The 25321-nt window shown below is 38.0% G+C and overlaps 1 protein-coding gene across 7 annotated transcripts in view; it reads right to left on the reverse strand.

Moving 5' to 3' along the window:
- The window catches only part of MATN2 (matrilin 2), a 71174-nt gene that overhangs the window by 6462 nt on the left and 39391 nt on the right, over positions 1 to 25321 (reverse strand). For 4 of the 7 annotated variants that reach the window (XM_062627355.1, XM_062627351.1, XM_062627354.1 and 1 more), the window contains 17 exons: positions 21127 to 21249; positions 17130 to 17252; positions 14965 to 15087; positions 13116 to 13238; positions 12817 to 12939; positions 12350 to 12472; positions 12134 to 12256; positions 11798 to 11920; positions 9263 to 9385; positions 9046 to 9168; positions 8821 to 8943; positions 8526 to 8648; positions 8212 to 8334; positions 7950 to 8072; positions 7664 to 7786; positions 5078 to 5491; positions 2529 to 2681 (listed from right to left, as the gene is read on the reverse strand). In XM_062627355.1, the coding sequence (XP_062483339.1) occupies positions 2529 to 2681; positions 5078 to 5491; positions 7664 to 7786; positions 7950 to 8072; positions 8212 to 8334; positions 8526 to 8648; positions 8821 to 8943; positions 9046 to 9168; positions 9263 to 9385; positions 11798 to 11920; positions 12134 to 12256; positions 12350 to 12472; positions 12817 to 12939; positions 13116 to 13238; positions 14965 to 15087; positions 17130 to 17252; positions 21127 to 21249 (2412 nt within the window). The remainder of the gene's footprint in view (positions 1 to 2528; positions 2682 to 5077; positions 5492 to 7663; positions 7787 to 7949; positions 8073 to 8211; positions 8335 to 8525; positions 8649 to 8820; positions 8944 to 9045; positions 9169 to 9262; positions 9386 to 11797; positions 11921 to 12133; positions 12257 to 12349; positions 12473 to 12816; positions 12940 to 13115; positions 13239 to 14964; positions 15088 to 17129; positions 17253 to 21126; positions 21250 to 25321) is intronic. The other 3 variants (XM_062627357.1, XM_062627356.1, XM_062627358.1) reach the window with 2 other exon arrangements.

Raw genomic sequence — 25321 nt, forward strand, 5'->3', positions numbered from 1 at the left:
AGACAAGTAATTAGGATTCATATGTAATGACAGGAAAGAAAACTGGTAGATACACTGGCAAGTATGGAAGTATGGCAGAAGGTCTCCAGTTTGGGAACCAGGCATTTCAGAAACAACTCTTCAGGCTTGGGGCCCTAAGATGTCTGATCTCGTCACCTCTGTAAAGTCAGACAAGTAGTGACAGAGGCTGCTAACCCTAACCAAATCCCTTGGTGAAGTCAGGGCAGTGAACATAAATAGTCAAATTTGTTGGGGAACAATGCTAAAGTTGGGTGTTTGGTTTTAGTGTTCGGTTTTGTAACAAAACCTAAGTATTTTGTTTAAAAAAAGCCTGTGAGAAAGTGTCTTCAAAAAAGCGTGTCTTCAAAAGCAGTGGCTATTCGCAGCACTGGTAACGATCTCAATTTGGAAGGAGAACAGAATGTTAACCAGCAGGCTGCTGAGTACTGTCATCTGAGCAGTGCTGGGATCTTTTGACAAAAATAGTATGTGCTCATGTAATTAAAGGTTTCCGTAATGCACATGCTCAGAACAGGGGTGAAGAGGCAATCATGAGGAGTGTGTATTATGTATGACACTGCTGTAGCCTTGTTAGTGCTTCCAGTCAGACGAGAAATGAACATCAACCAAGGCAATGAATGGGAATCTTCCAGCTGAATTCCTCTTTAATAAGAGGCAAAAGAGAAAACTACTTGTTTTTACTACAAGTCATCAAGAATAATTAATAGTAATCAGCAGCCATTCTACAAGGCTGATGCTTTCTAGCAGAAGAAAAACCCTTACCCCAAAAGAGAGTTGGAGAGCTTCTGCTTTACTTGGTAACATGCAGCCCATCCACAACTGGGACTGGGGATGAGAGGCTTTGTCATTGGAGGCCATGATGTTCAGAGGGTCTTCCCTCACATTCTGGAGCCTCAGAAGTCCTCAGCTAAGGACCAAGGCTGTACTGAAAATTAAATTACTGCTGTTGCAAAGGAAGGAAAACAGTAAACCAGAACAGAGAGGGAAAAAGAACTTTCAACTTGTGTAACAGCCTTGGGAGGCAGAATTTCAGCTGGAGCGAGTTGTGAGCAGTGATGGCTAGTCCTGAGTGTTCAAAAAAACAAGGCTGGGTCAGCCCTCGGTTCACAGGTGTGAGTGATTGCCTGGTGGTGAAAGACGAGGACAGAAACAGCCACCAGCTCTGCCCAGTTCTTAGCGGTGTAGTCTAGAAACTGCCACAGAGGGGCAGGATTTACTTATTTTTCATACGGCAAGTAATGTAGTTGAAAAAAGAAAGCCTGGCTGCTGAACACCACTGTGGGTACCTGAAGGATGCATTTCCATCACCGAGCTCTGGGGGTTGCTAATGAGGGAGAATTATTGTCTGGCAACCAGTACAGCTTTGATGTCTCCCCAGGCTTTAAGATGACAAGCTGTCATCAGCAGATTACCTGCCTAATAAGAAAGTTAATTGAACAGGCTTGGTTTCATGTTGCCACAGTTGTATTTCAGCAAGATGGAACCAGGACGTCTTAGGATTGAAACACAAGGAATACACAAGCTAAGAAACATTCTTGGATTTTTTTTTTTTCCCAGAATTTTCCTTGACATCTGTATGAAGAAGAAGTGCACTGCTGCTTGCCAGGCAGTTTTACACAGCAGCATTAAAGAAGAAAATAAAACCTGTTTGCATTTAATTCCAAGAAAAGCAACCAAATATAAGCTAGTGCAAATGAAATCATCTTGCACAATTCTGATGACAGGACTACTGTTATTCACACAATGACACTTCTGAATTTTGCTTCAGGTACCAATTTGAATGTACAAGTAATACCAACTGCTGGGAATGTGTGAGTGGGAGAGACATGCTGTCCTCTGTCTGGTTGAACAGCTTTCATCCCAGCTCACATTTCCCCTTCCCCTTACAAAACTTCAGCTGCATATGTTTATATAGAGGCTGTTTGTGCCAGAGTGAGGAAGGGTGCAAACCTTCCATGTTTATGGAGCAAAACTTGAAGCTTATGCAGCACAGATCCACTCTTTGTGGCTGTGAATGCATGTTCAATGAACTATTTTTAGTCTTCTATAAATATGCACAACAGCTCCTGATTGTTTTGCTGTGGTTTAGATTTTTGCCACTGGTCTTAAGAGTAATTTTTTCATTCTCATTAAGACATTACAAATTCCTGATTATTCTCCCACATTCCTAATGGAGTAGATAATGTTTCTTTGGCAGGGTGGGGTTCAGTGCATGGCTGACTTAACTGTAGAAAAAGAAAGGGGAAGGAGCAATTGATTTTTCTGGGTACAGAAGTGTGCATTTTATGCAAACTTTATGAAAATAAAGACAATTATTATATACCTTTACCTGGTGATAGATTATTCCTCACATATTAAAGGGCAGAAAAGTTACCGTGACTTAGTCCTTGCAATGCTGACACTAATGATTTATGACCTGTACTATGATACTTGTTGTCCTTTTAGGCCACCAAAAGCTCTATAAGCATTCCTTCTTCTGCTAACTAACGAAAGTGGAATACTCTTACCTTCACAGATTCGGGCTCTTAGCTCTTCACTGATGTCCTCCATAGCTGTGAAATCCTCAGCATAAAAGAGATGTTTGTACGGTGGCTCAGAAGCAATTTCCAGCAATTCTTCCTCAATTGCTTGTCCTATTCCAACGGCATAGATAATTATACCTAGATTCAACAGAAATGGCACAAAACTGTTACTTCAGCAGTTTTAAACCCTTGTTTCTCTGCAAAAGGAAAGGAAAATACAAGCATTAGTTGTTTTAGAGAAAAAGGGAGAGTGTAAGTGAATATGCTGTGTAACTTACTTCAACATTGGTTTTGAACATGTTCAATGTGCTTTAGTTATTGGGATGTATAGAAACTCAGTGCTCTGCTAGAATTTAACAGTTTTTAAGTAAAAGACATTACTCTTGCTTGGCCACTACTGACAGTAAACGAACCCAGGAGAAGTACTGCAAAACATCCAGAAGTTGGAAGTTCTTCACTGTAAGGGTGATGAGGCACTGGAATGGGTTGGCCAAGGACAGTGTGAACGTTCCATCCCTGGTGGTGTTCAAGGCCACGCTGGATGGAGCCTTGGGTGACATGGTTTAGTGTGAGGTGTCCCTGCCCATGGCAGAGGGGTTGGAACTTGATGATCTTAAGGTCCCTTCCAACCCTAACTATTCTATGATTCTAATCGCACAAATCACTCTCACAGTTGCACTGCAAGTACTTGGTTTGTGTGTGTCTGTGTAGGGTATGTGCAATAAAGGTAATTACTGGATTGATGGGAAAACCTGCTCTATATTAGCAAATGGGGCAGAATCCTTCAAGACTGCAGTAAATTTTTATTTTAGAAAAATGCAAATACTTAGTGTTCATTGAAATCCCCGGAACACTGAAACAAGATTCTTGCGCTCTAAAGGACACTAGGGGGCTGGGAGGCAGTTAAAATGCACCCGGACCTACAGGGGGAAGAACAGGGGAAAAGAAATGGTTTGGGGAGTTAGGAGAGAAAAAGCCTTACAACGGGGGTGCTTGGGACAAGCAGAGGTGCTAGGGAAAAAGAAAATGAGGATTTGTAGTTTCCCTCATTTTGAAAGCAGGGAAGGAGGGAAGTGGTTCACAGCCTTCTCATTGGACAGATTTTAAACAAGCAATGAATACAAAACATGGTGATCTTTAATAACACTTTTTCCAGCAGTTATTTTTTTATTCTCATGAATATGTGATCTGTTACAACATTTTTTGTATCAGTTCTGGCTTAGAAAATGTCTCCAGCTAGTAGTGATTTTGCTATTCGTAATACAACTGTTTGCTTCAGAGTATTTCAAGCTCTTTTATATATTCAAGAGCAGAAGCTGCCTTTTCCCCTGGTTGGTGATGAGATTTGATATTTCTGTTATCATAGGGTAGTAACAGGTACACACTCACTGAATTGCAAGTTTAGCCTTTTTGTTGAAGAACCATGGGGCTGATAACATCATAAAATAGATATTTCCCAACTGTTTAACGTTTAACATAAGCATCTTACTTTTTGTCATGAATCTGCCTACCCTTCACTTTAGCCAGGAAAGTAAAACATTTGCCAGAAGCTGATTCAATTTAATGAATGGGCCAGTCGTGCTGAGGTTTGTTGCTTTTTTAAAGTCTTGGAGATATCAGTGATAAAGCATTCAAGGCCAATTTCATATTCAGCATTACTACATTGCCTACACTGCAATTACACAGGGGATACATTTGGCTTGTAGCAAATATTACAAATATGAGTGTAAGCTGTCTGGAGCTGATGTTTCATTCATGGCTTGCATAAGCAAGGTTGGCCTGTATTTCTTTTTCCCAGTCCTGTAAATCCTCAGTGTACTTTCCCCAGCTCTCACAAGTTAGTGTAGAACTAACGTTTGGTTTTAATATTTATTATTTAACTGCGTTTGGTTTTAATATTTTAAGAAACACTTTGTATTTCATTGTAATAACACCATCGTTAGTACATGCTCCTCTCATATCCTTCGACATTTTTCCCTTTTCTCCTTTCAGAGAGGTATCAGTCCTGACCAATGCTATACTAATCATGTATCGAGTTAAGATTGATATATCAAGCCAATAAAACAAGAACAGAAAAAAAGATGTGCAGCATCTTCTAAAGTCTGGCTATTCTCTGTGTGCTATGGGCCATCAGCCCTTATTCTTAAAGAAGTTTCTCATAAAATAGAAAATGGTTTGCAAAGGAAAAAGGGATTCTTTTTTTTCTTGAAAAGGTTTGAAAATTTCGAGTTGACTCCACCATATATGGATATGTTCGGAACACTGCATGCCATGCCAGGTGGGTAGTAGCACCAACTGTGTATGGCATGTAACTCATCATGGGTCCCACACTAAGGATGACATACGTGCCTTGTAGCAAAGGCTCTTGTGAACACTAAAGATCCAATGTTCTGCTACAGTGGTCACCACATTAGCCAGCCTGCTGTGGCAAACACTCTCTGTATTAGCACATGCTGGAGCGCATCCATAATATACTACATCTTATTTCTAACATTGTTTGTCTTTTAGAAGGAATCAAAACCATCTGCCCTTACCATTTTGTTTTGCTCTAGCAGCCCACTCGGAGACTTCATCTTGGGCTCGTCCATCCGTAAACACAATGGAGATTCGAGGGACATGTGCTGAAAATGGTCTTGCTCCTTCCGTTTCTGTGAAGCTTCTCTCAAACATGTGCTTCAGAGCCAGTCCTGTCATGGAACCTCGCCCCATATATTTCATTTGTGACACAGCTTTCTTCATGTCTTTGGCTGAGCTGAATTGCCTTAATGTAAACTCTGTGCGAACTTCACTGGAATACTGAAGCAAACCAACTCGAGCAGCTTTGGGTGAAATCTCAAGTGTATCCAGGACTCCCAAGACAAATTGTTTTACAATTTCAAAATTATCCTCTCCGAGACTTTTTGATCCATCAATCACAAACATCAGGTCCAATGGTCCTTCAGTGCATCCTGTGAAATAAGCAGCAGAGTGTTCAGATGATGACAGATCTCCACAAAGCTGAAAAAGGGATCCAGTTACACATAAACTCAGAGATCATCAGAGTATCTTGTTCCTGGCTCATCCATCTTTGCCAGTGTGTCTAAAGATGTTGTGTATAGTCTTTATTGAAAACTAAGAGTGCACCCATGACCAACAGTTTAACAAAAATACCATGACAATGAATACTTACTGAGACATACTGCTTTGCAGAATACTACAACTAGATGTAATAATCAGCAAATTAAGAATGACTTAAGTGGAGAGAACTGTATAACTGAAGTATATAGCTAGGATATAGAGACAGAGTTACCATCATTTTCTTCCAGATATAGGCCTGGAATTATGTATACTGTAAAGTACTGTATGCAGTATAGTGTGTGTATATATATACTATATATACTGTATACTGTAAAGTATGCTAACTTTGCATTTGTGTAAATGACCAGTACTGAAAGACATGGAAGAGAATTACTGAGCTGCATTTGTGTTGCAGAAGTAGCACAAAGGTAAAGATGGTACAAGCAAATGAGTCGGTGAAGCCACACTTGTATATAAGTTAAAAATCTAGGCATCATATTTAGAACAGCAGGGAACAGTGAGTCAAAAGCCAAAGAGCTTGGGGAAGACTGAGCAAGAAGAGAAGGGTTAGGCAGCTGCCCTAGAGCTTAGGATGAGGTTCAAGTCTGGGGACAAAAGGCAGACAATGCACATGTTTTTATAGCACAAACTTAAATCTCTAGTGTCAGAAAAATAACTAAAAAACTAGGTAAGAGTAAATTCTAGAAATGTCCCTAGCTGCCAAACATGGATCAGAATTGTTTATATGAGCTTTTTGCTTATAACTTTCTAACAATCTTGTTACTGGGAGGCTTATGTCTTGCTGAAATGAAACCTTTCTGGTTTACCCATTAAAGCTGGGAGTTTGTCAGGAGACTGACAAAGCTGGAGTTCTCATACTTTTTGGCAAGTGCACACACAAAAATCAAAGCAGTTTGTAGGCACTGTGCATCTGTGACAAAGTTAGGGAATTCAGGGAATGGAAAATGTCTTTAAAGCTGCAGACTCCTTCTGTCAGGTGTTCTGCATTTTGGAAAGCAATTGCCTCCAGCAGGCATAGACTAGTAGGCTTGTGCTACAGAAATGCTGAGCTTCTGTTTTGATCAGTGTAACTTCCAGGGAGAATTTGCCATACTAAAGAATGCAACATTTGCATCTTAGTCTGGACCAAAGAAACTTTGACCGCCACTCATCTCTGATGTTTGTATAGTAAGAATACTGTAAGCACTGTACAAGAGAGAATTGTGCAGTAAAAATTACTTTGACTGCAGAAATTACTGAAGACGTCTGTTAGCAAGACAGTGTAGGAATAAGGAATTTTCAGCTTTAAAGCTTGTCCTTTTCATCTTGGACAATAGCTCTCTTTTAAAACTGTTGTCCAAGAATTCTTTTCTGCAGTCATCTAAGGATGACTAAGCTTAGTAAAGTGATAGAAATGCAACGAATATGAGTGTCAGAGCCACCTCAGTATCACTGCAGAAGTCAAGATAGGGCAACAGTTCGTGGTGAATGTTTACTTAGGACTGAGATCAGCCATGAACACGTTACCATTCTTTTGGTAATAAGTGTCCTCAGCTAAGGCATCCAATTTTGAGTATAAATGTTTTTATTGTGTTTCAGTAGAAGAATTTTTGTCCAAGTATTAAGAGGCATTGAGATAAATGTATGTCACACTCTAAGCATGTCATGTTGGAAAAGAAGTAAATAGAAGTAATAATTAATTTATTATAGATAATTTATTATAGATAATTTAAGATAGAGTATATAAAGGTAAAAGCAACACAGTGTATGAATCTGATTAAAGTGTACATTCCTTGATAACAAGATTTCACTTCGCCTTTTTTTCTTCGTGTTTGAAAATTATTATTATCATACTTGATGTTATACCAAAACAACTATTCCAATTTGATAGTTTTTTGATTACAAGAGAATCAAGTTAATTATTCAAGACATTTTCCATCACACTCACATATGTTTTGGGCTTTGAAATATCGTAGCATGTTTGAAGTAAGGCATTTTTTGAAGTGAGGTTGAGTAGTTTAGAAATCAAAGAAACAAATGCTTTCTAAATAAAATGTACTTACTTCTACATGTTTTCTGATCCTCTTTTAATACATATCCCTCCTGGCATTTGCAGATGTATGAATCATCATTATTAACACAAATATGTTCACAACCATGGGCAACTGATTTGCAGACATCTTTCTCTGTAAATTGAAATATTTATATGTGTTGTATTTAACATATGTATAAATTCAAAGACTCCAAACATGATACTGGAATAATGTATGACAAAGGAGTATAACATCTTTGTTTGTTTATGTAGTGATGCCAGAGAAGGGTGGCTGACAAACATATTGAGTTACTTACTTCGACATGTTTTCCCGTCTTGTCGCAGGACAAAACCCTCATGGCACTGACAGCTGTATGAATTGTTATTATTAACGCACACATGTTCACAGCCATGGTCAATGGATTTACACAGGTCTTTATCTGAGAATTGTTAAGAGAATTTCCTTATTAGACCATTTCTCAAATGCAAAACTGGCATGAACAAGCTTTGAGTGCAACTAAGTCTGTTATTTCTTTTATGACTGAAAAACATATTTCCATAAAGGTTTCAGCTACTCACTCCTGCATGTTTTCCTGTCTTGCCTCAATATAAAGCCCTTGTGACACTGACACGTGTATGAATCACCAGTTGGAACACAGACATGTTCACAACCATGGTTGACTGCTTTGCAGATATTTTTACCTTGGAATAATGAAAATAATATTTAGCACTGTTGTCTATGTCAATAACTTTCACAAAGTGTAAAAATTATTGCAATAATCTTCTATGAAGGAGCTCCCTTCCAAGAAGTTGATTCTATGTTAAAGACACAAATTGCACAGTGTGTTTCATTAGCAGATTAGGAAGTATAAAACAAAGATTAAACAACTTACTCCTACAAGTTTTCCCATCTTCCCTCAGTATGAAGTCCTCATGGCACTTGCAGATATAGGAATCATTAGTATTAACACAAATATGTTCACAGCCATGGTCAACTGAGTTGCAAACATCTTGATCTGAGGAGAGTGGATGGAGTTTGTGAGGTGAAGCTTGTTAGGGAAAGGTAGCATCTCTTACTAACCTGCTCAAACAGTTGGAATTCACCAACATACGTGTGTGCAAACACTGACAGCCACAAGACTTAAAAGCCTGAAATAAAAATACACTTTTATAGATCAGGCTACTCACATCTACATGTCTTTCCATCTTCCCTCAGTATGAATTTTTCATGACATTTGCAGACATAGGAATCTTCAGTATTCACACAAAGTTGTTCACAGCCATGGTTGACTGAATTGCAAACATCCTTGTCTGCAAATGGAAGAGTTGGTAGTCAGCATGCATCAGCAGAGGCCTTGATTCTATGTTTTCAAATTAATCAAATTTATCAAATTAAGTTCTCATGCTACTTACCTCTGCAGGTTTTCCCATCTTCTCTCAGTAGGAACCCATCATGGCATTTGCAGATATATGACTCATCAGTATTAACACAAAGATGTTCACAGCCATGGTTGACTGATCTGCAAACATCTTTATCTGAAAACAGATGACAGCTCTTGCTGGTTAATGCGTTTCTACACAAACATGAGCTGCAGATACAAAGTATGCTGATAAATATCAGACTACTTACTTTTGCATGTTTTTCCATCTTCTCTTAGCAGGAATCCCTCCTGACACTTACAAACAAATGATTCACCAGCATTAACACAAACATGTTCACAGCCATGGTTGACTGATTTGCAAATATCCTTGCCTGGTAATAATTAGATAATATTTAATGTGGTTTGGTAGTTAAACTTTTTTTATAAATACAAGACTGTGGGGGTAATCCCATGAGAAAAGAAAGTTGGAAGTTTGCAAACTGAAAGCGAATCTCCGGCTAGTCAAATGATAGACAGCTTAGCTTACACGGAGCATGAGTTCTTTACCATCTGAGCAGAAAGAATTGCATGGTTTGGATGGCCTCCCACTGTCAATAAGTCATTTTAGGATTAATCTGACTACACTAAGGAGGAAGACTTTATATTAAGAGCAGTCAGAGTGAAAGGAAGGAATAATTTAGTATAGTCATTCAGCACAAATTCATGCTTGTAAAAATAAAACTAAGCAAAACAGCACAAACACAAAGCAAAATAATTCTTTAACATCCTTACATCAGTGCCAAGAGTCTGCATAAACAAACTGCAGAAGAATAGGAACTACTCATTTAAGAGGATAAATAGCCCGACTGGTGTTGCTGAAAATTGATGGGAGGATTTGTCTGACTGCAATGCTAAAACCAGTTGGTTAAAACCTCTTCAAGGACAGATAGCGAGAAAGTAGAGAAGGAAACAGAGCCATCTATCAGCATTCATTATTTCTTTTTCACTGCTACACTAAGGAAAATACTCTCAATTGCTAATGGAGAACTACCTTTACATAAAAAGTAGAACAGTACTGACAGCCAAGTTCAGACTGAGCCTTCTGCAAAATACTTAATGTGTGGGGAAGAAAAATTTGTATTTTTACAAGAACTTCAACCTCAGCAAAGTTACCTGGAGGTCTCATGATGCCAGTACAAAAGTTCCAAAGACCACTAAAGAGGGCAATCTTCTAACTCAACAAGCATTACATTTAAGACATGGCAATGTAAACTGGATCCCATTATAGCACACAAAAAAGAAATTATTATGTAAGTAAAAATTAGCATCTGCTTATACACAGCTGTGTGCAACTCAGACCCACTTGCTGTTTATAAACAGTATCAAATATAAGCCAGCACCAGACATGGCTATACTTCAAAAGGATGAATTTTATATAACTGAAGGCAAATTTGAACCTCAGTATTTTGGCATGTGGGGAATAATAATAAAAAAAATAAATAAAAGAAGTGAATGATTGCACTATTTAAGGTTATTTTACTAGATACCCTTCAAAAATTTAATCCTATAATCTAAAAAGAATGCCAAAGTAGTTAGAAAAGCAACCTCATTTGGAAATTGAAACTGAAATCTGCTGTAATATTTGAATAATGATTGAAAGAAAGGCACGCTCAAAGCATTTACTGAACATGACAACATCAGGAATTTGAAAATACTGAAAGAAGATAGAGGTCAAGGGTGTGCATGGCCAACTAAATAAGGATAGTACGAGTAAGATATTTAACGACAATTAGGAGCAAAAAGCATTTTAATAATGTTTTTTGATAGAAATGGTAGAATTGCTATTCTTTACAGATCCTAAAAATATATAGTGCATTCAGTTCTGAATTTATATTTCATAAGCCACTGATGATATTGTTGGAGTGAACGGTTTCCTTAGCTGAGAAGTAGGTCACCCAGCACCTACTGAACACGCACATTTTCAAACCAGATAACTTGCAGTGAAGAGTTGTAGAAGAGCTGGCTGAAAAACACCTCGGATGCTTAGCGTTAGTTTTCAGTAGCTCCTGGAACTCCAAGGAAGCAGAATATTTTAGTCAGTCACAGACCGACTGCTATCTTTAGCAGTAGAAGAGAATAGGTTTAAAAAAAAGGATAAAATAAAGGATTAATTCAAAAAGGATTAAAAAAGGTAGATTAAAAAAAACGCATAAAAGATAAAAAAAGATAGGTAGATTCAAATAACAATTAGATGGATTATAATTCCTCTACCTTGGACCCTGCTGTGTCTCCTTCTAGAAAACTGTACCACTCTGGTGTCCCTTCAAGGATGCTGATAAATAGCAGACGTTTTAGGGGAGCCAGAAGAGACTTATAAAAAGATTAGAAAACATACAAAGAGCCTGAAGGAGTTTCACCTGCTTATTCTTTACAAAAGAATATGCTAAGAGGTTAAGGTCATGATCTGCAGGATCAGGTTAAGTCATGATCTGCAGGAACACACACAGAGCAACTCAGTGGCAATTACAACTTCAACCCATCAATGTAAAATGCAGCAAGATCCTATGCTCAAGATTGAAACTCAATACACTCAATCTAGAAATAGAGTTAACATTTTAAAAGCTACATTCAAGCATTAAAATTTGATAATTTTCTGAAGTATGTCTTTGGTTCAAACAGTCGTTAATTCACAGAAGTCTTACGATCTACAGAAAACAATATTCCATTCTGACTATTATGAATCAGTGAATAATGTCCTAATAACAGGAAAACAAAATTTATTTTTTTATTCATAAGATACTTACTTCGGCATGTTTTCCCATCTTGCCTCAGTACAAATCCATCATGGCACTGGCAAGTGTATGAATCCTCATTATTCACACAAAGGTGTTCACAGCCATGACTGACTGATTTGCAGATGTCCTTATCTAGGAATAATTTAGATTTTATTTACTACAGTTTGATGAATGAGAAAATTTCCAATACTTTAAAGATTAAAAGTAATAGGCTCCTAGTAAATAAATAAAGTACCCTCCTTTTTTGTCGGGCAAAATCCTCTATAAGGAGACCTACCTCTAACACAATATGCTTCTTGAGTAGACCTCTGACTGCAAAAAATAGAGTATCATAAAATATCTTACGTCTACATGTTTTCTTATCTTCTCTCAGTATAAAACCTTCATAGCACTGGCAAATGTATGAACTATCAGTATTCACGCAAACATGCTCACAGCCATGGTCAACGGAATTGCAAACATCTCTATCTGGAAAAAATTACAAGGTTACCAGCATTTAAAACATGTCTATGAATACAAAGATTAAAAAGGAAATATTCTATTAAAGATAAGGATACTTACTTCTACATGTTTTTCCATCTTCCCTTAGTGCAAATCCCTCATAACACTGGCAGATGTATGACTCATCAGCATTAACACAAACATGTTCACAGCCATGGTCAACTGAACTGCAAATGTCTTTATCTGAGAACAGTTGATGATACTTGGTTAAAGCACATCTACAGCTAATGCATCATGCAGGGAGAAGTAATAGCTTTTATTAGGTCTACTGATACCACTGGAAGAAATGGGCAAAATTTTAGGCAGCAAACACTTACAACTCTTGGTATTTGAGTCTTTTTTGTCTCCTCATCATTTTGGCTATTAAAATATACTATTTTTGTCCACAGAGTCTCTCACAAGCTCCTGGTAGGTATACCAATACTACTCTATATTGTAACAGTCAACTGTTGTTGTATTTGTTAGAACACTTCCACAAATCTCCATACTGTAGATAAAAGTTTATGAATAATTATCAGAGTACTTACGTCTGCATGTTTTCCCATCTTCTCTCAGCAGAAAACCCTCATGACACTTGCAAATATATGAGTCATCTTCATTAACACAAATATGCTCACAGCCATGGCTGACTGATTTGCAGATGTCTCGTCCTGGGAATGATTGATATAAACACAGGTTTTGAATGAAAACATGTTAAAAAAGATGCAGAAATCAAAAGAAAGTGGTTTGGTTTTTTTTTCCCAGTAAAAAGTGGAAAAATAACTCCCACAGTTCTTTACTTGCCAGATGCACATGCAAAAATGTTCAGTAAATACTGGTCACTCACTCCTGCACGTCCTGCCGTCTTCTCTCAATACGAATCCCTCACGACACTTACAGATGTAGGAATTGTCAGTACTGACACAAATATGCTCACAGCCATGGTTGACTGATCTGCAGACATTTTTACCTGGGCATAATTTAAAATATTAAAAATCATGTTAGTTAAGGGCAAGATGGTCTAAATCCTACAGTTCCCAGCTACTGAATGTTCTTGTCCTTGCTGATATACTGGACTCAATCCTGCAAATAATTTATAGCACCTGATGTCTTTTTTTGTTGTTGTAACAAAAAGGTACATCTTTGTCCTCTAATTTTACAACCTTACTATTAAGGAAAAGTGCACTGTTCCAGTTCTAGAGTTTGTAGAATTTCACATGTCCCAAGCATGACCCACAGGGATTTCCAAAGCACCTAAATCCCACATCCACATTTCAAATTTCTGGTGAGAAACAGATCTTTCTATCACCATCTTTTTATCTTCAGTAATGAACCTGCTCAAACCTGAAATAGTTATGCTTGTTTTCTCTGTTCTTAAGTTCAGAAGGTGTTTACCATTTTTCTGTAAAGTAGGATTACAAAATTTCAGTGTATGTAGTATTCAAGGGTAGTGAGAAAGTCAAATTATATGATCCTATCTATTGTAAAATTCTGGGAAGTTGTCAGCTATGATTGGGCAAGCAGATGCTCAGTTCTGATACAGAATTCAGATACAATTCATATTTCAAAATAAAATAACATAATATCTATTAATTAACATTAGATAAACTAAAATCTTACTTTCACTTTCTTCCCCACACCCTTTATTTTCCTGCAAGGCCAGAATAGAACAGAACAGTTTAGTTACAGTTGGAAGGGATGTAGAATGATCCTCAGCCCAAGTGCCTGATTCATTCAGTGTTGACCATGTTACTAAGGGCATTGCCCAAATGCCTCTTAACCTCTGACAGGATTGGGGCATCAATCACCTCTCTAGAAAGCCTGTTCCCAATCATCCCATTAACCAGAACTCAGTGCTTCAGTCTATCTAGATCCCTCTGAACTTCTGCATGGACAGAACATTTCACTTGCTTTTAGAGTGTCAGTACTTTCTGAGTCAAGCAGAATTAGTCTCTGCAGTATGGTGGTGTTACTATACACAAACTGTGACTAAGGAGCTTTTCATTTGTCATGATGATATCTGCATGACTTCTTTTTTCCTCCGTAGATGTTTTTTAACAGCAGATGTTGATAAGATCTGTGGATATTATTGGGATTACAATTACAAAATACATGACACCTGTATAGTTTTCAGAGATTTATCCATGATTATTCTCTGATCACTTAGTGATCAAAGCTATAAAAATTGAGGGAAACTTGCAATGAATTTTTTCTTGATATCTGCCACACATCATAACTGCACAATGTAGTCAAATACGTGATGTAATTATGACATCTCTTTTGCAATCATCCGTATCTCATGCTGGATAAAATGAACTTTCTATTAATAATGCTGCAAGCTTCAGGCTGTATAAGACTTTAGAAACATCATAGATTTTTGCCTTGTCCTGAGAAGAAAATTACAGCTGTCTAATATCAGGATGTAAGTATGAATAGAATAGTTTTGGGCCACATTTTAAATGGTACGGACACTTAGTGTATGAGTCAGGTCCCTAAAACTACGTATCCAGTACCACTTTAGACACCTTAGCATACCCAAGATACTGACATACTACTGGCAAATATGACACCAAGGGAGAAACTATGAACTTTTAGAATTCTTGAGCATGGACAGCAACATTTAGGCAACTAAATCTTACCTTACAGATTTCTTCTATGCGTGTAATAAAAATCTAACTCTGAGAATAATAACTTACGTTTACATGTTTTTCCATCGTTACGAAGCCTGTATCCTTCAAAACACTGACAAGTGTAAGATCTGTCGCCATTTACACACAAATGTTCACAGCCATGATCATTCAGAGCACAATAGTCAACTCCTGTAGGAGCAAATCAAGTTACTAAAAAAATCTAACAAATAATGAATCAATTATTATTTCATCTCTAGTATTTGAATGGCATATAAGCAAGTAAATACAAATATATTGAACTGCTTAACTAACAATCTGGTTCCTTATTTGATAACGTACATACAGCTTCAATAAAATGTAAGAGGGTCTCGTGGTGTACTTCCCATTGGCTACTTTAAGCACAGTTAGGAAATCATATTTTCCTATGTGTAACATGGCTCAACAGAGTCCACATCTCAGTACTTAAAACTGGAATTAAAAGAAGGACAAAGCAAAACACTTTAGCAATGATTTTCTATAGGACAGTGACAAACAATCTTGTGAACATTCTTCTTTAAATACGATCTCTAAGTGTCCAATTGTGAAGATGGCAGTCCCCAGAACTCACTTATGCACATGATCCAGCTGCTGTGGCAGCAAGCAGAAAACTTCTCAGGAACCTCAGTGAGCTTTGGCTTAGACTAGTCAAGCTTTTGCAAAAAATTGCAAGTGACAAGTACTGTCAAATACAGTCTATTTCTCATCTCAAATTTCTTCTCTGTAATACAAAGACACAGGACCCCTGGGATCCTGCAGGCAGCACTTGCTACTGTCCATTGGCAACACACAGAGTGTCACTCTTTTTTGTAATTGGCTTTCAGAGTAGAAATCCATTTACCATTCAGGTGTTCCCACTTGTGCCTGTGTATGACACTAGAACAGTAATTCCCAGATGTTTTCTTATTAGGAGTGGGATATGTTAAATGCTAATCTCTTCCATTCAACTGTTCATTTAGGAAATCCCCAAGTGCGCAAACTCTCTTAATGATAGCCTAAAAATGGCCATGAGGTTTCAACAGCTCATCTGGAGCTCAGGAATAGGACAAATCTCTTTCTCAAATATTCATGAGGAGAGGGGTGTGCTGGCAAGAAGAAGAGCTATTCAAAATGGCTCAATTTCATTGCACAGAAGGATTCCGGAAGCCACAGCACTGTTCTAGTGCTGCTGATAGGTCTCCAACTACTGCCTGGAGGAAAGTTGTCAAGAGTGAAAAACCCATCTCTTTTTAATATACAGGAAATGGGATTTTCCATTTGCAAGTTGATAAAACTCCGTAGTTCATCTGTTTCTAAATTTCCAGTGGTTCTTTCAGTTAAATGTCTAGATAAATTGCTTCTAGTAGACCCTGTTGTTACAGATACAGTAGTTTTCCTTTTGTATTACCATCTGTCCCTGCCTATGGAACTGCAGTGGCAGGCAGAAGCAGTCTGCCAAGGTATTGGATAGGGTAAAAAGGCTAGTATGGAGGCAAAGACAGGGTTAAAGACAAAGAAACTGCCTTTGCTGATTTGCCTCACTTCTCAATAGATCATTTTTGTGACTGAGCACTTGCAGTTTGGCTTCTATTAAAACTGTGTTGCTGGAGCGTAAGAAAAAGAGCAAACTCTGGAGCTGCTCCAGCACTCAACAAGCTTGAAAAATACCATACCTCTAAAATCTGTAGAAAAAAATGGCCAAACCATCTCATCAAAGAGGTCCAGGAAAAGTCAACAGGCAAAATGTATTCCCATTCCTGTTTTCTTGGCACTTTCTACGTATTATTTTTCCAGTGAAGGAGGCAATTCAGCTATTTGTGAAACTGCAATGATTCGCCATGATCATTAGATTTTTAAAGGGTGGAAAGCTGTCAGGACAACTTCTGGTCACTCATTAAAGGTTCCGGTGGAAAATGCAAAGCAGTTTGCCTGGGGATGCTGCTGTCAAGATGACCTGTCAATCATGTGACTGAAAAACTTTCCTCGACACCTGGGGATAAACAGATCTTCCAAAACTTTTCTATGTAAGGATTTACAGTTATCTTGACAAGTACCCTCTCCTAAGTCCATTTTGTCTGTTTCTGTTTTCAAACAATTATTTAAATATTTCAAAATGCAGACTGTAAGAACAAATTGAAGATGTGTTCTCTTCCCTGTACAAAACCAGAAACCTTTCCCAGGTGAGCTGAAATCAAGGAAGTTCTCACAACACTTACGTGTGCAGGTTTTTAGGTCCTCATTGATGACAAATCCTTCAGAGCACTGGCAGACATAGGAGCTATCAGTATTCAGGCACAGTTGCTCACAGCCATGACTGCTTTCAGCACAGTGGTCCACTCCTATTGATTTATATTAATAATTGAAGAAATCACACTGGAGCCTTAGATACAAGCACTATGACACTAGTTAGTACACAGTGCCTTTGCAGAGCAAGGGAAAAATATCAGTACAGCTTTTTATTTATGCAGTAACCCCACCTATTTGAGTAACCTGAGTTAATGAACAACACCTGAAATGAATACAACCAGCCCACTTGGCAGATAATGAACCTGATGAAGTGCAGATCTCCTTTTCCAAAAATCACAAAAGGAATCTAATGTGAAGTGAAGGGAGAACCTTGAAGTCCTGCCTGTTCTTACCCGCAGAATCATGCTTGCTTGCTTTACAAAGAAAGACTCTCTTGTGTTGACCATAAAATTTTCTCAGAGGGAAAGTATGAATAGTAGTAACTCTTGAAATACAAATTATGGCTTTTAGATTATTTCATACATAGTAAATTCTTTTTCAACAGGATGAGAAATCATCAATTTAAAGCTTTAACCTGCCAACAGGTTCAAGCAGTTAAAGCTTAGTGGGGGACAGATACAAATGATGAGTGTGAGAGTGTCTCAATGCGTTCCTTTTCTTTGATTTTCCTATTCCTATTCCAAGATAAAATGGGCTTTTTTTTTTTTTCTTATATGCAACTGGTTGTGTGATAGGGTAAGGGAAGACAGAGAGAGAGGTGAACTGGAATTAAAAACTATGTTGTCTCACAGAACAGACAGCAAAGCAGTAGTGTGAGATACGTGCGCTTGCAGATGTACTGTGTAATCTGCTGACTCCATAAGTACAGAAAAAGCATATATTAGGAAAAAGACTTTATACTGAACTTCCTCATAATATTTTATTGCTGACTTGTTAATGGCTATTTTTAGTCATACAGTCCAAAATCACTTTAGCTGAACTTGATCAAAAGTAGTGGAGGTCCCTCAGACACAAATGCAGCCTCGTATGTCTCTATTTGCAAATCATTTACAGATGTGAACAAGCATGTCTGAAGCTTTTGCTTACATAAAAAAAAAATAAATCTCTCCTTAATGTAAAATTACTTAGTTCTAAATATTGCTGTTTATTAGTTTATTTAACTAAGCAATGAGTTTGCAGTAATGGGTCCAGAGTCCAGATTTACTATTATACATAGATAAAGATAATGTTGGCTTGAACAAGTGAAGCCATGGTGTCAGATTTTACTAGGTAAAGCAAGTTCCAGCTGGAACATTCTCCTTTTTCCAAGAGTTTACATCATCATGAAGAGGCTTGTGTAACTTCTTACTGCACAAAAAAATGTGGAGAAAACCCCAGATTTACCTCCCCCCCCCCCAGTATTTTCTGTGAAAAATTGCATCTGTTTGGCATTGTCTTTTACAATACAAACACCCATACTAATGTGAATTTCAACATCTGAATACTTTAGGTTCTCATGGAGAACCTTTTCAAGGAGTAGTGTAATCACAAAGGTGCTAAATATCAGGCTTTAGAAATGAGTATACTGTAAATTTGGTCATTTTGTGTGCTTCATTACATATGTTAAAAAAAACACATAAGAAGGGAAAGAGACGGGGAAAGCTCAGTATTTTAAAAAACAACGAGTGTCTTGGGACATACTAATTTTTAGATATTCAACTTGTGATAGCCTAAAATCATAACAGTTAAAAAGCACTGAGCTCTGGCCACACATCCAAGTTTCCTTAAATTTGGCTTTATCACAAATATTTTATTTAGAAATAATTACTCCCTGGCCTATCAATTTTGTTTTTTTATTTCAGTAATGAGTGTTCCTTTGGAAAAACATAAGTATCAGGGGAAACAGCTGCCAGTATTTTAGATGATGTGCAGAATGGTTCTCTGTGATAAAGGTACCTTCAATAAACTGGGTGATGTCAAGCGGGCAATGTTGTTTGTTTTTTCTGGTGCAACACTGACCATTTGTTTAGTAACATTCTTACTAAAAAAGGACATTTCATCGAACAGATCATTGAAAGCATATACATATAGAAGGCAGAAGTCTCTACATCTTTCCACATACTGGCATACACCTGTGTCAGGTGTTGCAGTTTACATAGCCCATAGCAAAGATGCAGATGTTCAACACTGTCTTCGTGTTAGACATCTTGGCTGAACGCAGATTCACAGTCATCTGGATTGGAAAAGATGATGCTTTAGTTCTCTATTGGATCAGGGATCTCACTATAGCATTACTTCACTAGGCCATGGTAGACTTTACAATAACATAGGTTTGCATAGCTCAGAAAGATCTCAAAAGGGACCCACGAGTGCTTTCTCATCCTGTTCACACCTCCCCCCACTGCAGTAACTTGTCACTGCAGCTCGTAAGACACGGTCATTTCTGCACGTATTGTCATCATGTCATTGGGCGTATCCAGGATGACACTTGCATACAAATGACTCTTCCATGTCAACCCGTTCATGTTCACGATCATGCTGACCTAAAGCACAGAAGTTTACTTCTGTGGAGAGAAAAACAGTGAGGAATTCAAGCCAGCCATGAGGGTTTCTGAAGTAAAATGGCTTAGAAAAACTCACTTTTCTTAAACAGTACTGGATTCTGTTCTTTGGACACCTGCTAAAGCTGACAGTGAGTTAAGGATCTGAGAGTGGATTGCAAATATTTGGCTACACAAGACTTCGCTTTGGCTCCCACAGGCCTGCTCCTGTAGTCATCAGAAGCCATGCATCATGGTGAAGGAGGAATGCTTGATGCTACTTACCAGTGATGCATTCTCCCTGATTTATAAAGAGGGCATATTTGCAAATGTTCTGCTTTATTTTACTAACTTATCTAACATGAGACTTCTTATAACAAGTTTTGGAATAGGAGCGTAATCTTGGAAATGCCACTAAGGTTAAGAATACTGAAAAGGGAATTATAATTTGGCTTTAGTTTGCAACTACATCCTTGGCAATGAATACTTTACACAACACTGTTCTTTTTTTCCTATACTTACCAAGGCACATTCAATCTATAAGAACCTGAATGTATTAAAATATCATATAGATAATAAAAACCAGAATAGCATGGATTGCTGTAAAAACAGCACTGTGCAGACAAAGATGCTTCATGAGAACGAGTCCTTAAGACTGAAAGAAAATACAATTCCAAAACAAGATAAATTTTATGAGCGTCTAAAATATAATTATGTTACTCCAGGCAAGCTTCCTATTCATAAAATATCAGCAACACATTTCTCCTCTCCAAGCACTGAGTCACCAGATCAGGCTAGTTCATTTTACTGAACATATCCTCCTTAAACTTTAACAACATTACATTGAAAATCTGCTGTGGTTCCAGGCCCCTACTCAAGAAGGGCTGTAACACAGAAGACTTTTTAAAGTAAATAGTATGTGTGATTGGTTTAGAACCCTTACATTGCTGATGCTGTTTTTACAATTGTTTTAGGAAACTGGGGTTTCATGTGTGACATTAAGTTGATTTTAATAGCTACATTACCTACCCAGCACTTTCCCAAGTTAATGAAATACATCTGTTCTTGGGGAAGCCAATGGGGCAAGGGGTAATGGGGCAAAGCAAATAATTATTATTTTCTTTTTTCCAGCTGTTTATGTCACTAGCAGATAAGGTCAGAAAATTTCAAATAAGTAATGAACTTACTGGCTTTGAGCCACTCCTTTGTTACTCCTCAGGTTTCCATAAATCTCTTCAGAAAACATCTAATATACAATCTAGTCTACAAAACAGCAACAGTATATTCGCCAGAATGACTGGCTCAATTAAAATTCAAGTTTATAAAGAAACAATTGTTTGAACTTTAATTATAGAGAAAACTTTCATCCCTTCAGAAGGGAAACCATTTACAGCAGGTTTGAGAAATAAAAGCAGATGAACTTTATGATGTCCAAACAATTACTCACTTTTGCATGTTTTTTTATCTGGATTAAGTCTAAACCCTTCTTGGCATCGACAAAAATAGGAATTGTCTGTATTAACACATTCTTGCTCACAGCCATGGTCCTGAAGCGCACAATAGTCTGGTCCTAAATGAGGAAAAAAAATGTCAGCGAGGAGTACTATTTCTCAGAAATAATTTAGGTAAAAAATCCAGTTACTATGTTTTATTCTCTTTAGCTTTTTCTTTTTTTCTTTTTCTTTCCTAGGCACCATTCTGACTTTTTGCCATTTTGTTTCAAAATATGAAAATAAAATCTTTTTTCCAAATATTTACTATACTCGGATACACCTGATATGTGTACTTCAATGAATTCTCTGAGAGCACATGTACTACACTCAGTAGAGAAATTAGAATCTTAAATATACCTTAACATTTTGCAGCTAAGTCCTATCAAAACTGCTTCTTTATTTTACCCAGAACAAGTTAGATACTATAGGTACTAATGCACAAACACGCTTTGAATGTTGTTCATAAGACCAAAACAGGATGATTAGGTCATTGCATTGGTGTTTTAACAGCTCTGGGTGTTGCTACACAATTCTTCCATTTAAAATGCTCATGAAAGAGAAGATTAGCAAAGTCTAGAAACAGCTACAACTTGCATATAAAGTACATTAAAAAGGAAGGTAATTGTGCAGTAAGCACTGTGGCATTTACCACCTAGTGTTTACTACTATTGATGAAGTCAAAGAACCTGACATTCATTTAGATGCAGTGTCTGGCCATCACTTAGTTTTATATCAGTGGAGTTAAATAATTTATACCAGTAAAAGAATGGTTTTAACCTCCCAGCACTGCTAAAAATAGATAAAAAAGTAACAAATCAAGCAAGTCCCGCTTTTAAAGACATCCAGGCACTTTTGAACACCTCATTACACAATCTGAAAACTGACATTCAGAGGCTAATTATTATTCCCACAGGTAATTGGCATTCTGAGGCAGGAACTATTCTTTCTTTGTATATGTGGCAGGATAATGCAATTGAGCCTTTATATATGATGAAAGCCCTTAGCAATAACAAACCACCTGTATTTTCAGGACAAACAAAGTGGAATGTGACTTTCTAAGAGAACATGAGAGGGGGATTTTACCATTTATGAACTCTATGTGTTATAGAACATTTCCTTTACCAAACCTCTTTATGAGAGCATACGTACATAGACACGGACATAACAGGGATCTTATCTGTTTAATAAAACCCCCAAAATTAGAAAATATGGCTTGTTCAAGAGTGCACTGGAGAGACAGAAACCATAAAGCCATGTGGAATATAGCTGTATGCCTTCTGGACCTTCTCAGCGCTGTGTTGCAGTCACCTGCTCAAATTCCTGCTAACTGAAGTGTGCAGAACACACTTTTCCTGGGTAACTGATTCTGAAGACAACCACAAGGAGCTGAAAAACATGTATTATTATCTTTGTTGGAAACTTGAGGCTATTATCCTGGAACACTAAAAACACATTTCACAGGGCTTCATTAAGACAGTCCATTAAGTATGCTAACAGAAGGCCTCTCCACAAGTCATAGGTGATGTGAACCTGCTCACAACTCAAACAGGGGCCTTCCCTAAAGAAGAACAGTTGAAGCTCAGCACCCATAAGTACAAGCAGAAGCTTACATCTATCCTCCTGAGAGGAGCAGCAAGAGTGGCAGAAGACCTCTTAATAGTTAACGTAGCAGCTAGGAATGATCTCTTCCTGCCTCACTGATAATCTGAATTTGCTGCTCTCTTCCAGCTACACACAGAGTACTCTACTGGTGTTTGGAGGGTTGCTCTCATGAACCTTGTTCCTTGTATCTTATTGTAAGAAGTTTGGAGTAATTCCCAGGGAAAACATCTGCCAGATATGCACAACCATACTGATAACACTGACATTTTCCAGATTTTCTTTGTAGCCATAAGCATGAAAGCTTACTTTCTACTTAAGAAAAGAAAGCCAGGATGCTGAGATTATCCTGAGCTGGCACTCCAGACCCAGGACTGCTTGTTGATGCAGAGATGTGATCTGGCATGGGCGTGAGTCTTGGCCAATTGGCAATCATCCCTGAGATTCAGTATGTAAGCCAAACATAAGAAATTTATGTTAAAGGTTTCAAACTTACAAACATTTTAAATCCAGTGGTCTGAAGTCTGTTTCTTCATGTTGTTGGTGCTGACTCAGAGGCAGCGTGATTCATAACATATGGGAGCTAGAGGATACTTTTGCTCTGAAGAGCTCTCATGCTGTCTTGACTTTCACAGAATTAAGATCTACACAGTTCCTTCATTCATCCTTTATTTTATTAGTAAGGCATAGATTATATAAAGTGTAAGGAAAACTGGCTTACTAAGTTTTATTTACGCTTGAATTCAGGACATACATCTTGAAAGAGAATGATCTGACATTTCTCCCTGACTACTCCTTCAAATCAATTTCTATGGCTCCCCATGTCCAGTCACTTTGATTTTTCCCTAATTGCAACCTAATGAAATTTTTATTTTTTTTTAACTTTAAGCTAATTTAAAGCATTTAAAAAAAAATAACAAAACAAAAAAAAAAACAAACCAGAATTCAGTTAACATGGCAGAAATGCACAGAGCTGTGAAAAGCCTGTCTGGGGCCTCTGCCCCTTGGCTTGGGAGCTGCATTTAATGTCAGTCTCTCACCCTTGGTGCTTGCCTGAGCTATGTTATAGGTTATGTCTGTGCCTAGCCTTCCATTTTGCTGATCATGATATGCTGACTGGCTAACTTGACTTTTTGAATTGACCTGAGACCTCTCGATACTATGGACTTGTCTGGTGATCACCGGACTGTTGGCTGAGCCTGTTTACTGTCATAAGCCCTGTTTTGCTCCTCTTCTTTGGATACTGTGGGATCAAAGGCCTTGTCAGAGAGATTACTGGCCCTGCTTGTCTTGTGGCCATCCTTAGCTCCCAGACTGCACTCTGTTGCAGAGCATTCTTAGCCATCCTTAGCTCCCAGACTGCACTCCATTGCAGAGCAGTGTACTTTTGTGTTTTATATTAAAGATCTCCTCCATTCCACAGAGATCTAATATGAAACCATAGATGTGCCTGCTGAGAGTTTCTGGTCAAGATCAGATGGGAAATGGCAATGGGAATGTGGTGGTGGATTATGTTACCCCACCTGGGTGGGCACAAACAGATAGCAGAGGGCTCCAACTCGTAGGCTTTTGTCTTTTTGCCCAGTGACTGCTGGGCAGGTTCACAGTGGCAAGGAAGGCCATGGTCAAGCTGAGAAGTCAGTCTGCAGGTCAGGTTCTGGATCAACAAGGGTATTGCCAGGCCAGCTGGAGACTGCGCTTGACATACCTAGTCCAGTTCTGGAATAATCCTTTCCCTTCCTCCCCCAGTTAAAGGTAATAAACTGAAGAGGGCTCAATAGAGCCGTGCTGCTGGGACACAGTGCATCTGACTTGTGCAGAGAACTTGAGGAATCTGGTCTTAATAAGCCTGGTGAAAAGGAAGATATCTAATTGCAGCCTACAGTTACTTCTTGTAGGTCATTTCAAAGGTGTTGCAACTAAAACCATCTTGCTAGTGCCAAATAATGTAAATGGGAACAGAGGTCACCACTTGTGGCTTGGGTGATTATCACTGGACATGAGGAAAATGTTTTCCATTAGAGGGACAGTACAGCAGGGGAGCAGGTTGTCCACAGACCTTTTGGACTCTCCACTGGAGGTTTGTAAGACTCAACTAGACAAAACCACAGCTGACTTGATCTACAGTTTGTGGTGGGTCCACTTTGAAGAGGAAGCTGGAATAAATGACTTCCAGAGATCCTGTCTGTATTTCCAACATAAAGACAGCAGCACATGGTCAGATTGAGTTTATATAGCCCAAAGTGCTATCTCAAGCAATAGATACCTAAGAGGATAAAGACAGGACAAGCACAAAATAATACTTTTCCTGCTACTCTCTCAGCTTCCCTCATTCTGTGGATCACCAATTTTAAAAGTTTAAAGTAATTCATACAGCTAGACCATAAGTTAATAACCACTCAAGACATATAAAATGTTTATGTAGTTTTAAGGTCTTTGCTCTGTTCAAACTTGGGGAGAAAACACTGCATAAGATCCACATACTTAGTTTGAATGAGTTAACAAAAATTTGTGCTTGGGGAGTGGAAAGCACTTATACTATAATAAGAT

This window comes from Pezoporus occidentalis, unplaced genomic scaffold (genome assembly GCF_034315485.1).
Source record: "Pezoporus occidentalis ecotype Australia unplaced genomic scaffold, CSIRO_AGI_Poc_V1 ctg3, whole genome shotgun sequence".
NCBI classification, from domain to species: domain Eukaryota; kingdom Metazoa; phylum Chordata; class Aves; order Psittaciformes; family Psittacidae; genus Pezoporus; species Pezoporus occidentalis.